The sequence below is a fragment of the Periplaneta americana genome, chromosome 10 (genome assembly GCF_040183065.1).
Source record: "Periplaneta americana isolate PAMFEO1 chromosome 10, P.americana_PAMFEO1_priV1, whole genome shotgun sequence".
Taxonomy (NCBI): domain Eukaryota; kingdom Metazoa; phylum Arthropoda; class Insecta; order Blattodea; family Blattidae; genus Periplaneta; species Periplaneta americana.
In genome coordinates, this window is record NC_091126.1 from 67835830 (window position 1) to 67849847 (window position 14018).

The 14018-nt window shown below is 35.0% G+C and overlaps 1 protein-coding gene across 2 annotated transcripts in view; it reads left to right on the forward strand.

Annotated features, from left to right (window-relative positions):
- cher (filamin protein cher) overlaps nucleotides 1-14018 on the forward strand; it is a 1020924-nt gene that overhangs the window by 244615 nt on the left and 762291 nt on the right. For both annotated transcript variants that reach the window (XM_069837665.1, XM_069837667.1), the window contains exons 12-14: nucleotides 3540-3730; nucleotides 8496-8711; nucleotides 12405-12567. In XM_069837665.1, coding sequence (XP_069693766.1) covers nucleotides 3540-3730; nucleotides 8496-8711; nucleotides 12405-12567 — 570 coding nt within the window. The remainder of the gene's footprint in view (nucleotides 1-3539; nucleotides 3731-8495; nucleotides 8712-12404; nucleotides 12568-14018) is intronic.

Below are 14018 nucleotides of genomic sequence, written 5' to 3' on the forward strand. Positions count from 1 at the left end.
CACGTGAAAACTATTATTGACACGTTGAGCAGATGTCATAACATCTAGTATTTGTCATATTGATCGCTAAGCACGCGTATGGGTGTCTGGTAGGAGCCCATGACGTAATACACTGCATGCGACTTTGAACCTTAATGACAACATTTTCAATTCTGGTTTATTTAATATTTCCCAAAGTAGTAGAGATGCCATCATAAAATTTGTTGTAATCGATTAAGAAATTGTTTATCTCACCATAAAATATTGAGCATAGTACAAAAAAATATTCGGTTTGAAAATATTAACATTTCTTTATTTTACTGTGAGTTTCAATACATACTCGAAGTAAAAATCCATACTTAATTACTTACTGGCTTTTAAGGAACCTGCAGATTCATTGCTGCTCTCACATAAGCCCGCCATTGGTCCCTATCCTGAGCAAAATTAATTCACTCTCTATCATCATATCCCACCTCCCTCAAATCCATTTTAATATTATCTTCCCATCTACATCTCGGCCTCCCTAAAGGTCTTTTTCCCTCCGGCCTCCCAACTAACACTCTATATGCATTTCTGGATTCGCCCATACGTGCTACATGCCCTGCCCATCTCAAACGTCTGGATTTAATGTTCCTAATTATGTCAGGTGAAGAATACAATGCATGCAGTTCTGTGTTGTGTAACTTTCTCCATTCTCCTGTAACTTCATCCCTCTTAGCCCCAAATATTTTCCTAAGCACCTTATTCTCAAACACCCTTAATCTCTGTTCCTCTCTCAAAGTGAGAGTCCAAGTTTCACAACCATACAGAACAACCGGTAATGTAACTGTTTTATAAATTCTAACTTTCAGATTTTTCGACAGCAGACTGGAAGATAAAAGTTTCTCAACCGAATAATAACAGGCATTTCCCATATTTATTCTGTGTTTAATTTCCTCCCGAGTATCATTTATATTTGTTACTGTTGCTCCCAGATATTTGAACTTCTCCACCTCTTCATAACATAAATTTCCAATTTTTATATTTCCATTTCGTACAATATTCTCGTCACGATACATACTCATATACTTTGTCTTTTCGGGATTTACTTCCAAACCTATCTCTTTACTTGCTTCCAGTATAATTCCCGTGTTTTCCCTAATCGTTCGTGGATTTTCTCCTAACATATTCACGTCATCCTCATAGACAAGCAGCTGATGTAACCCGTTCAATTCCAAACCCTCTCTGTTATCCTGGACTTTCCTAATGGCATACACTAGAGCAAAGTTAAAAAGTAAAGGTGATAGTGCATCTCCTTGCTTTAGCCCACAGTGAATTGGAAATGCATTTGACAGAAACTGACCTATATGAACTCTGCTGTACGTTTCACTGAGACACATTTTAATTAATCGAACTAGTTTCTTGGGAATATCAAATTCAATAAGAATATCATATAAAACTTCTCTCTTAACCGAGTCATATGCCTTTTTGAAATCTATGAATAACTGATGCACTGTACCCTTTCATCTACATATGGAGTTAATCTTCTCAAAAGAATGTTGGACAAAATTTTGTACGACATCAACAAAAGTGATATTCCTCGAAAGTTACTACAGTTAGTCTTGTCCCCCTTCTTAAAGATAGGTACGATAATGGACTCCTTCCATTGTTCTGGTACAATTTCCTTTTCCCAAATAGCAAGTACAAGCTTATAAATTTCGTTAGATAATGCGCTTCCACCATCTTGTATTAATTCTGCTGGAATTTGATCGATACCTGGAGACTTACAATTTTTCAGATTTTCTATCGCAATTTCGACTTCAGAAAGTGTGGGTTCGGGTATAAATGGCTCAGCAGTTTGTATTTCAATTTCGTCCTGATCATTTCTATAATAACTCAAAAGTAAGTTTAAATATATAGATTCATCATTGTATTGGCATAATTTTTACGTTGATGCAATGAAGCATGTCATTTTAATAATATTTTTAACAATAGTCTACATATCAACTCTCCAAATATTTCACCCTTCATTACTTTTCAACCATTGGTGATATGAAGTTCATATTAGGCCATTTATCTATTTATTATTATGACATTCATTTACTAGAATATTGAAAAAATCCAGAACTTGACGTTACAAAATGTAACATTTTATATGGAATGACCCTAGTGAATTGTCAAGTATTCCCTACCAGTGAAAGAAGACTAATATACAGTATCTACTAGACTAGACGGCAATTCGGAAGGCGGGTGGCCACTAGATGCGCCGTAGCCTGTATGGCATGTGACGTCACAAGCTTGAACAGGAGAACCAATCAGAATCAGTCTATAACAAGCACTTCCTGAGTTCGTTTGTTCACGTGCGAGTGTTTCAATACACTGAATAAGTAAAACTAACATTTACTATGTGTATGTAAGGTAAATAAATGAAGAAGAGACTGTAAAAACACAAGTATTACACAAGCAGGCGCGGAAAATAGTGTTTAAGGTGTATAATTATTATAAAAACGTTAACGAGCAGAACGCTGCCAGCCATCTTGATGCTGGCAGCAACGTTGCCAACGTACAAGAAATGACAGCAGAAGCATGTGGTGTGGGATTGAGAAACGTGCAAAGAATATTGTTAGTGAAGGAAAGAGGGTTTGTTTGGTGTCATGCATACAGTAATCAACGGCTAAGGTCATTATTGTCTTTTGATAATTTAAATTCTCTCCTGCGCTATTTGTATTGCACGTGCGTGAAGTATGATGTGGCAATGTTGTACGCTGCCTTGCTCTCTCTATCTGCCTCTCTCGACGCAAACGCTAGCAGACAACCCGCCTTCCGAATTGCCGTGGACTCTAATGCGATTTAAATAGTACATTTATTTCATAATAGTAAGATATATTTTGTTAAATACTTGCTGTAGAATATGTCTTCTTGCTTCCGTTTCCTTCAAAAGGAACAATTTCATCTCCTTTGGCACCATTTCAATAATTTTGCTTTTTGCTTTTAAATTTCGTAACATATAAGTTTGAGAGTTAAGATGGTTATTAGTCGCATCTTTTAGCTAGTATGGAAAACTATCAAGAAGCATCATGTGGGGATCGCGGAAGAACATGATGATGATAAGGAAATAAATCTTTTATTACTAAAGAAGTAAACTGGAATAAATAACATTGCAGGGTTACAAAATTCATAGAATGTACGAATCTTTGCTGTATAACCTATCTTAAAATAGACTACAATTAAAGAGACAAACATAACCTAATTCGATTAATGAAATACGAAAATAACCAGCTTCTTCATGTTATGACGTAGTTTTCTATTGATATGACGCAACTAGTAGCGATTCATTGGTAATGTACAACACACTTTAATTCTTTCGTGGAAGAGAAAGATACAACTCCATACTTTACAACATCTTTCATCAATAATTCGTAATGTACAGTACCGTACCTTTGTGAACAGGCTCCAGATGTCTCAGAATGCACAGGTAGATTGATGGATTTACAAGTGCTAGGGATAATAATAGGACATCTCTGATCCTGGATTAAACCCTTTTCTTTAATACAAACTTAAATAATTATTTCTCTCCACAGGATTCAGTATTGAAGGTCCATCACAAGCGAAGATTGAATGTCACGACAATGGTGATGGCTCAGCTGATGTGAGATACTACCCGACAGCACCTGGAGAGTATGCTGTACACATCTTATGCGATAATGAGGATATTCCAAAATCTCCATACATTTCCCAGATTCTCCCCAACACAGATTATTATCCTGACAAGGTAATAACCCCATGAACTTGGTTTTTTTTAATACATTTTTGAGCTACAAGCATTTTGTGAATATTCATTAATTGCAGTAACTTCTTTGTTCAACCTAATGGAAAAATAAACTAATGTTTTACGTTGGACATTAGAAAGAATTTGACTCCTGCATTTATGAATTATTCTGGTCCAGTTGCTGCAATGACAAGACTACATACGGAGATAAAGATATGAGATTCATTCTACTTCGAAAAATGTGTTACTTTTTCAATATTAACACGTTCGCTGCCGACTGTAATTGTTGCAAAATCTATCCCCAGGAGCCGATTAGTTTTTGTGTTTATTTATCATGTAATAGTGTCTATGAATAATTTTTAGCCTCATATACAATTTTCGAGTACAGACAATGTTTGAAATCTTGATGACGCATATACGCATCACCAGCACCGTATTAATAATTCCATTATCAGTGCCATTTGACGATTTACGCGTCACACTTATTTTTGTTTTTACGTGACCTTATATTGAAATATTGTTAGAGAAAAACAAATTAGGCCTATCTTACTTTGTTTGTGGTAGATTCCGAAGAAGGGATCGACATACAATCCAGGTTGACCAAGGCAATCAGGACAGTAGAATGTTGATTCTTTTCTTCTGCCATTCTCGTAACACACTTTGCAGCGTTTCCTCATTTTTTTTTTTTTCTCTCTTTAGCGCGTTGTTTTGCAGGCAGGTGTTTCACAGCTGGTGATACCAGTTTGATTGTTGGACTGCTGAGTGTTGCATACGATAGCAAATATTGTGTTACTGAAAGTCTGAAATCATATAACGAAATCTTACTCCTTGTGGTGTACCGAGGATGCAAATTATGTGCGTTCAGTAACATTATTTGGAAGAGGTGGATGCCAATTTTTTTATATCACCGAAATGTTTTTCTTTCACATGGGTAATACGAAAGCATTTGATCTTGCTGATCGACGCCTGACATGTGGTTATTATACTTTTCAATTGCATGCAGCTTTTGTACTTTTGCCCTCTTTTATTTACTGTTTCAACAATACTGTCTTCAAATTCAGTCGAGATAGATAAGACGTCGAAATATCCACATTTTGAACTGGAGTGACAACTGGAGTAGTACTTGAAGTATTATATGTTTCAAAATCAGTTTCACTTTCACTATCACTCTCACTTTCACTTTGGCTTTCATTTGGATTGAAATCACTGTCACTGTCCGAATCAGGCATTGAAGTATTCACTAGACGCGCAATTTCGTCATCCTTGCAAGTTTATCTGGCGCACTTTTACGATTTTTTGCATTTGAAGGACCTGGAGGCATCTCAAAATTATCATCTAATTTGTCATCCATGATTTCTCTACTTAAATGAGTGGGAGGTAATAACCAAGAATGATAATAAGTAGCAGCACCCTTCCAGTAAGTAATCTACATAACAATACAGGGTAACCAAAATAATGAAGAAATAATGCGCGGGAAAGCAAGAAAACAACTATGACGTGCATACGCGTCATTGGCATATGGCGCTAGGACCATGTGACTTGTATACGCGTTAAGTGGCATTCAATGTGTTAAGATACTTTCCCAGATGCGGGGTGGTAGGTAGCTAAAGATAGCTGGAACAAGATGTTATCCATTCATCTCTTCCTCAGATCTAAGTAAAAGAAAGACACGTCTGTCTTTCCTCTTTATGTCATGACATATACAGGAAATTTCCTTCAGTTATGTGCAAGACAATTTGCATGTCCACACTTCATGAATAGAGCCTGGATGTTAGGCAAAATGCCTTTTTTAAACTGAGTGTATGTATGAAAGACCTATTAGTGATAAACACGTTTCCACAAATTTGGGGACAATAGGCCCAATTTTTATTTTGCCTTTTTTAGCTCCCGTTCCCTATTTTAAGGTTAAATGCCTTTTTTAGCCTTTTACGTCGTTATTGTACATTTTCTATCTTTTTAATGCATTTAAAATAAATCGCACATAAATTATATAAAAGAACAAAAAAAGAACGGTTGTACAAATTAAAAATATATATTCACCTCATATAAATATTTGCTGAGAATCTTATTCTCAGCAAATATGCACAAGTCACACGTACTTTGAAACCTCTAATCCCTTCTCACACCCCTCTTTTTGAGACAATACACAGACGGTTTTTCCCAATCTCTGAAAGAAAGTAGAGACAGTCCTTCTGAAATAAGTTGTTTTAAGTTTGCTCCAGTCACTTCAGTAGAAGTAGAAAAATCTTTTTCCACCATGAAAAACGTTCTCTCTGACAGGTGGCTCACTATAACAGTTGACAACTTAAAAAAGCATCTTGTTGTGACATGTAACCAAGGAAAGTGAGTACCGTATAAGATAGTTTATTAAGTATTTGTTTATTTTTTTGTCTGTTTCCATGAATAATAACTGCCTATTTCACTGCCCATTTTAACCAAAATAAATGCCGAAACATCCGGACTCTATTCATGAATGAGAAAAAAAGAGAAGATATTCTGACACTGCATTAGTTATCATTTACGTAAAACCTGCCCTTCTTAAAAGAAAATAATTCTCAAATAGGAGTCCTGATACAGTAGTAAATGTCAAATACTTTTTCCATATTATTGTGCTTAATATAACAGTGTGCCTACAATACCAATATGTTATTGTTTTCAAATGGCTGGGATTTGGTTTCACACCATTAGTCCTCGTGCTTCCCAGTAGAGTCCCACTAGATCTTTTTGGGCCTTTTTCCTTGGGTCCAATCGTCTGCAGTGTAACAGGTGTTTCTTGTTTGAAGCTACAACCTCTCCACATAAGGAGCACCCTATTCCTGAGACTGTTCCCATTCTTTGAAGATGTTCATCTAAGCAGTCATGACTGTTTCCAATTCGAAAAGTGCTACCACAGTTCTTCATGGAAGGTGTTTAATCTTATCAGCATATTTATCAATGGCTTCATATTTCTATTTAAAAGATTCCTCTTTTTCTGTTCTCTATTATGGTATATCTTCTGTTTTACTTCCTGTAGCCTTCTTTGTAGCGAAATCTCTTTTGCTGTTGTCTGTAGAACTTTAGAATCATTTAGGTCAAAATTACATAAATTCTTAGTTAACATATTGATTACTGATTAATATTTGTTACTTATAATGAAACTAACGTCTGTCCATTCTTCTTATTACCATTAATTTCTCTAAGTAGAATACAAATCCTGTAATGGCAAAATTTCTTTACATTAATATTCTCATTATATAAATATATTTTAGATTTATATTTTTTCTCCCTGTAACATAGTTCTGGTAAGCTTATATTAAATTAATTCTCATCATTTTAACCAACTATCTATCTCAACTTAATTAAAATTTGTTACATATTGCATATAGACGGATTGAATTAAATCAGCTCATAAATTAAGTTATTACTTTATCTTATAGGTTTATCTCAATTTAAATAAACATGTACTAGTCGTTAAAACTTACCTGAAGAATATTGCTGGAGAATCTTTTAAGTGCATTGTAAATATTCATAATTTAAATGTATATGTAACTATTGTATTGATTAAAGCTGGTTGAGTGGAAGAGAAGGCCTTATGGTCTTAACTCTGCCAGCGGAAATAAAACATTCTATTCTATTCTTCTTCATTCTCAAATAGTCCCACATGAGAAGGGACCCATTGCAGTATGATATATTTACCTTGTGTCGTCAAAATTTTGTACATACTTCTGAATTCCTGGATGATTTTTGAGGTAGTTTGGTCGTATCTGGTTATTGCTTGTATTCCCGATATTGTATCCACGAATATGACAATACTATGCCAATATTAACTTTCTTAATTTCAGCACTGTTGCTAATCCACAATTGTGTAACAATATTTCAAAAGTGTCACTTGCAAAATTACAATTTCAAAACAATTAATCCATTATACAAATCTGGCTTTCAGGTAGTAGCTCCCTGTAAAGCAGGTTTGAATAATTTCAAGGAAAAATTGTTCCGGAGCCGGGTATCGATCCTGGGACCCTTCGCTTAGCGCGCGAACGCTCTACCGACTGAGCTACCTCAGAAACTATACACGACACCGTCACAATTTTTCTTTTTTTATATCCACACAACTCAAATGAGCTGACAAGACGCCAGAACTCAATTATGAGTGCACACAAATGCTGTGTGACTTAAAAAAAGGAAAAATTGTGACGTTGTCTTGTATAGTCCCTGGGGTAGCTCAGTCGGTAGAGCGTTCGCGCGCTAAGCGAAGGGTCCCGGGATCGGTACCCTGCTCCGGAACAATTTTTCCTTGAAATTATTCAAACCTGCTTTACAGGGAGCTACTACCTGAAAGCCAGATTTGCATAATATATTCGTTACTGGAGGTACATTAACAGAAAGCCACAATTTAAGTCACACAGCATTTGTGTGCACTCATAATTTAGTTCTGGCGTCTTGTCAGCTCATTTGAGTTGTGTGGATATAAAAAAGGAAAAATTGTGACTGTGTCGTGTATAGTTCCTGGGGTAGTTCAGTCGGTAGAGCATTCGCGCGCTAAGCGAAGGGTCCCGGGATCGATACCCGGCTCCGGAACAATTTTTCCTTGAAATTATTCAAATTATTCAATTAATCCATTAGTTTTTTTCATTGTAGTGGTGTCAGTGAGAAATAATTAAGTCTGTGGCTGCACACTTGGTTATCACAAATTTTCGTGTGATTGTTTGTTTGCTGTTGTGGACTGCCCTCTTCTCCATGTACATGTGATAATCTTGAAAGATAATGATTGATTTTTTTACTTGTATAGGTTGAATGTTCTGGACCTGGTATCCAGCGAGATGGAGTGATGAAGGGCCAGAGAGCACAATTCACTGTTGATACACGACGGGCAGGGTCAGCTCCTCTTGATGTCCAGGTTCTTGATGCAAACTGCAACAATATTGATGTAAATGTCCGTAGCAATGGAGATGGGACATTCACTTGTGAATATGTCCCAAAGACTGGCTCTCGACATACAGTGCAGGTAAAAATTTGTTAATGTAGTTGAGTTTCAATTTCAGAAATGAAAACAGTTAACTGCATGCATTTATTATACATTAACTTCGAAATGGTACATTGTATAGACATTTTTAAAAATAATTTCTGTTATTCTGTAAGACTTAAAAATTTACACAGGAAGTATTTGGAATTTAACACATATTTACTGAAATAAGGGTAACATATTTTGTAAAGATTATTTTATTAATTTTATTTTCGAGTTCGTAACTTTGTTTGTGTAGATTGTCTTATGATCTGCTTAAAATAATTTTGAATTTCGGACATATTTCAGCAGACTGCGACTGTCAATCTATACAGTGTAGTACAAAATGTCTATTACATACGAAAGATACTGAAAAGAACTTTTGAAGAGTCTGCCTGAAACAATTATTTATGTTCTTTAATCTCCTTTTCCCCGAATGAAATGACAAACATACCATAGCTATTCTAAAGAATGTCGTTTTTCGTTTGTTCCTTGCTGAGTGCAGTATACATTCCTGGCTAGAGCAGACTTTCCTTCGTGTCACACAATGCGCATTTGTTAATTTCGTCCTGTCCTTGTTCATTCCAAACTCTCGTGACTTGCACTCGAATTCAGTTGTGGCTGTTTGTGTATTGTGTGCAGACGTGAAGAGAAAGAAGTAACAATTGTATTATTTTGTTTAATGATGTAGTTAGGTGCAGTGCATTGTGTATTCATTATTCGTGGAATTGATATTTTAGTGAACCACGTAATGTTTTTGTACTGAATTAAGTGCAGTTTAAACAGTTCTGACAGTTTAAAAAAGAGTTTTATTTTTTGTACTCTATTAAGAGTTGTAAGTAGAGGAAGTTTCTGTGAAAATCCCATACAAAATTTCGGGATTCTCCAGTCCCTGCTGAGTTCATTGGCGACATTTAAAGTAACCGAATCTCTCTTAATTAAAACAAAATGTGGATTAAAAGAACAAGTTTTCACTGAGAAGAATTAGATGAAATCTGTGCTAAATTAGAGGCTAGTCTTAGAAAGTCATTATGGTGTTTAGCACAACAGATGGGAGTGTCAAAAAATTTCAGCTCATAATGCAACAAAACTTCGATTAAAGCCATATACAAACAAATTAGCATCATTCTCTGACTGAAGAATTTTTGTAGGTGATTTCAGCAGCCTGTTTATGACAGATTGTTAATCCATTGTTTATGTTATGTAGCGAAAAGTTTTTGTTTCATCTCCTTGATTGCATTAAAAGTAAAAAGAGTCGTCATTGGGGTGATGAAAATCTGCATCAAACATTTCAAAGCCCTCTTCATGGCTTAAAAATTGGAATATTGTGTGTGATCAGTGTACACAGGATTATTGAACAAATTTTTTGAATGCTACCATAAACTTTGAAAAATATGCAAGGATAACATTGGCCCCAATTTTTGTTGAGCTGGTAGGAAAAAAGAAATAATATGTATTGCGTGGACGACATTCTCACTGCACATATATCAAATCTTTCAGTGGCTGTGAGTCATAAAGTATTTAATGATTGAATAGTGAGTCATGGTTTGTGGTCTCCAAGATCTCTCGATTTGAGTTCTTGTGATTTTTATCTTTGGGGAAAGCTTAAAGACACGGTGTATGGAACTAATCCCCATTCCCATTATGAACTCAACAGCGCAAATGCACGATAAAATTAACTCTGAATTATAGGTTAACCGTGGTAGTGTATGTTGGAAGTTGGCCTGTTGAGTAACAAAACTTAGACAACGTAAAAATGACCTATAAAAATGACTTTATCATTTGAAATGGTTTTCTCTGGATTATTTCTATTGCTGTACTTCTGTCTGGAAAAAAAAAAATTTTTTTTGAAGGTGGAACCAAACGTCGGAATACTGCATAAAAGACATATACTCAAGTCAGTTGAAATAGTACAAAGAAAACAAGTCAGCAGTGTTTTCCTTACCTTGAATCTTTGAGAACCACATAGTTACTTGAAGTTTCTAAAATGAGTTGGAGACGTAGAAGGAAAGGAACCATAATAGAGGATTGGAGGAATGGAGTGTTATTCACATGCTTCACTAAGCCAAGAAATGCTGCATGATATTGTCTTCACATTGAAGCTGGAGCAACAATAATATGTTGTAGTTATGTTCAAATGACACCACCAGTTCGGTGTGGGAAAGGAAAATTATTGCAAACATAATCAGATTTTGTGAAGAGGGAAAATCAAGGAAGCTATTGCTAGAGTCTTTTGATAAATGGTATAAAAGAGCAACTAAATACTCTTACAAAATTATTATCTCTATGAAGAAAGAAAAAGTTAAATGGCAGTCAAATGAACCTCATACTTTTTCAGACATAATGTTAGAGTTCATAGCTCTAATGCTCTAATATTAATGTTCGTAATTTAATCCCAGAAACCTAATATAGAATATGAGCAGCACTATCTATTATTGTTAATTATTATGTTGTTATGCTTCTGCAAAACCAGATTTTTTATTCCAGATCAGGACCCTTTGCAAAGTTATAGATGAGTTCGATCAATGCATCGTTTGGGGTATTACTAAAATAAGTCTGTCTTGTTTAAGGGGTTAGGTACAGCTTACAGCAGTAAAATTTTTGGAAATATTCAACATTTTTTTCCTCCATTACTATATCTTATACAATAATGAAAATTTCTATGTATAAAACACTGACCTTCTGCTATATGAAAAAAAAAATATTTTTACGATTTTAAAAAACTATATATATATATTTTTTTTTCAAAATTCAAAATGTTGGCAGTTCACTTTGCAGTGATGAAGCTTTTTTCCTCATAACTCAAAAATTTAACTTTTTCATGTTCACTATTTTTTATTTTATTGCTGAAACTCATGTTTACAATATCATGCTCTTTCAACTACATTCCTTAATAAATATATTTTTTTTTATTTTGTGTAATAGAAAATATTTATATTTGACCATTTTTTAAAATGAATTTATTTTTTGTCAGACAATCTATCAAAGGTCAAAGATAGAGAAGTAATCTTGCGTCATATTGTACATACGACATGCATAAATACACACAAAAAATTTCATCATAGAATGTTGGATAGTTTTTGAGTTATGTGGGGAAACGCTTCATCACTGCATAGTGAACTGAATTAAAAAAAATATAAATAGTTTTTTAAATCGTAAAAGTACTTTTTTCATATATCAGAAGGACTTATTGTACAAGATAAAGCAATGGAGAGAAAAAAAATGTTGAATATTTCCAAAATTTTACTGCTGTAAGCTGTACCTAACCTCTTAAAGAAATTGATGTCAACCTTTAGACAGTTGCAACTTACTAACTCTGCTGTAGCTAGGCGCCAACCTGCATGAGAGAAAAGTAGGGTACCCAAACCAAAATACAAGTTATTGTTTACTCATCACACATTAATTAAAATTTACTGAAAATCTTATTTTTCCCTGAGAATGGGAGTGCTTGAGAAAGTATCCCAACTTCATATCAGTAATTAATTAATGGAGTTTCTGCACGGTAGAAAAACAGCCAGTAAAATAGTCTTGTTTCCCAAAAAGACAGGCAGAAGGGGCATGTATTCTGTGCCCTTACAAGTATATGCCGTGCTGAGATCCTCGAAAGATAGTACTAGGTTATGAAAGGTTGAAGAGACTGTGACTACAGTACACAAAACTATAGCAAAATGTGACAAATGCTTTTGAAATCTACAGGTGAACTATGGTGGTGTGGCAACCCGAAACAGTCCACACAGAGTGTTTGTGTCAGAGCCTGCTAATGCTTCCAAGGTTCACATTTTTGGTCCAGGAGTCGAAAAGGGAGTGAAGTGCAACACACCAACACACTTCAATATTGACCGCAGAGATGCAGGCCAAGGTATGGTAAAGGATCTTGCATGTACCGATACTTGTAATTAATTATATTTGTGTGTATATGTAGTTGCTCTGTTTCAGATGCACACTTTTACTGTCTGTATTGTTGCACAGTGTAAAATGCATTTGAGTTTCGTTTCTTCTGTTTCTATTTTCTTACGCCTCATTTCTAGTAATTTTGGGGCTGAATTAATTCTCTTCATTATGTGGGTACCTTGATTATTATCACTAACCCAGATTATCTCTTCTAGGAATGACATATGAAAACTGTAGATGCCTTTGCTATCTTCAGCATTATCTGTCAGGCAGTGTGGGATATAGATCTTAGGTTACATAGAAGAAGTGTATTGTTTATTGTTATTATGAAGAAATACTGATTGGGAAGTCAGTGTACTCCGCAAAATCCTGCCCTGAAATCCATCTGTATCCAGTATGGAAGATGAAATGTTGCAGGCATTTCAAAATTTTTTTCACAGAAAGGGAACTTTGGAAAACAGAAAAGGATCAGGACAGTTATTTTAAAATTTCAGCCGTGTCTGTCTATAAAATTTTTCTTGAGGTGATGCAGTTTCCTTACTTTAAACTGGGGAGTTGACAGCGAAAGTTTTCCTCAATAGGCACCAGTAATATTAATTTTTTTCAATAGTTGAAATTTGCTAGCCTTATTTTCTCCTCACTTGACTCTGAGAAATTTTATTCATATTTATGAAACACAGATGTACAGATTTATACAGTGCATCCATTTTATTTTGTTACTGACCCCTGCTGTACTATTAGCTTACATCATACAGCCCACGAGATTAGTTTCAGAGGAAACTCTCAGAAGGCACTCATCGTTACCACTAATTATTATTACAAGTGAAAACTGGTTTGTTCCTTCGCAGGAAGGACTGCTACCCCTCTGTGAAGGAGAGAGTAGGGAGTTCGTTTCGTACAGATCAGGGGTGAAGTATCTACTATGTATCTCCAGGGATGTCGCAAAGCAGAAACCTAGAACTGAGTTTAACAATGACTGGAAATTGTTACTCTTTTTTAAAGAATCACAGTAGGGAGATGGACAGTGTCTTATTCGTAAAAACATGTCGGGTGCAGAAAATATCATTTAAAGCGGCATTGTAATGTGTTTCATGCTGAAAAATATAAAGATATCGTTAGTGATGAAAGGATGAATTTACTCACTGTACTAAGTGAGGACGTAAGGCTAAGTGATATTATTTCAATTTGTATTTAATGTGTTTAACAATCTAAAGTTCGATCCAGAAGCATAATATCGAGAACGAAAAGACTGAAGACAAATTAAGAGCAAGTGTGACGGATTGTGCTTTGTAGGTTAAGAGCTGTAGAGAGGCTTGCTGTATCAAAGTTCATTACACCATACATTGAAAATATTATTAAAAGACAGGAAAAAAGAAATCTAAGACCTTTGTAATTTTTTTTGGCAGTACGGTACAGTAT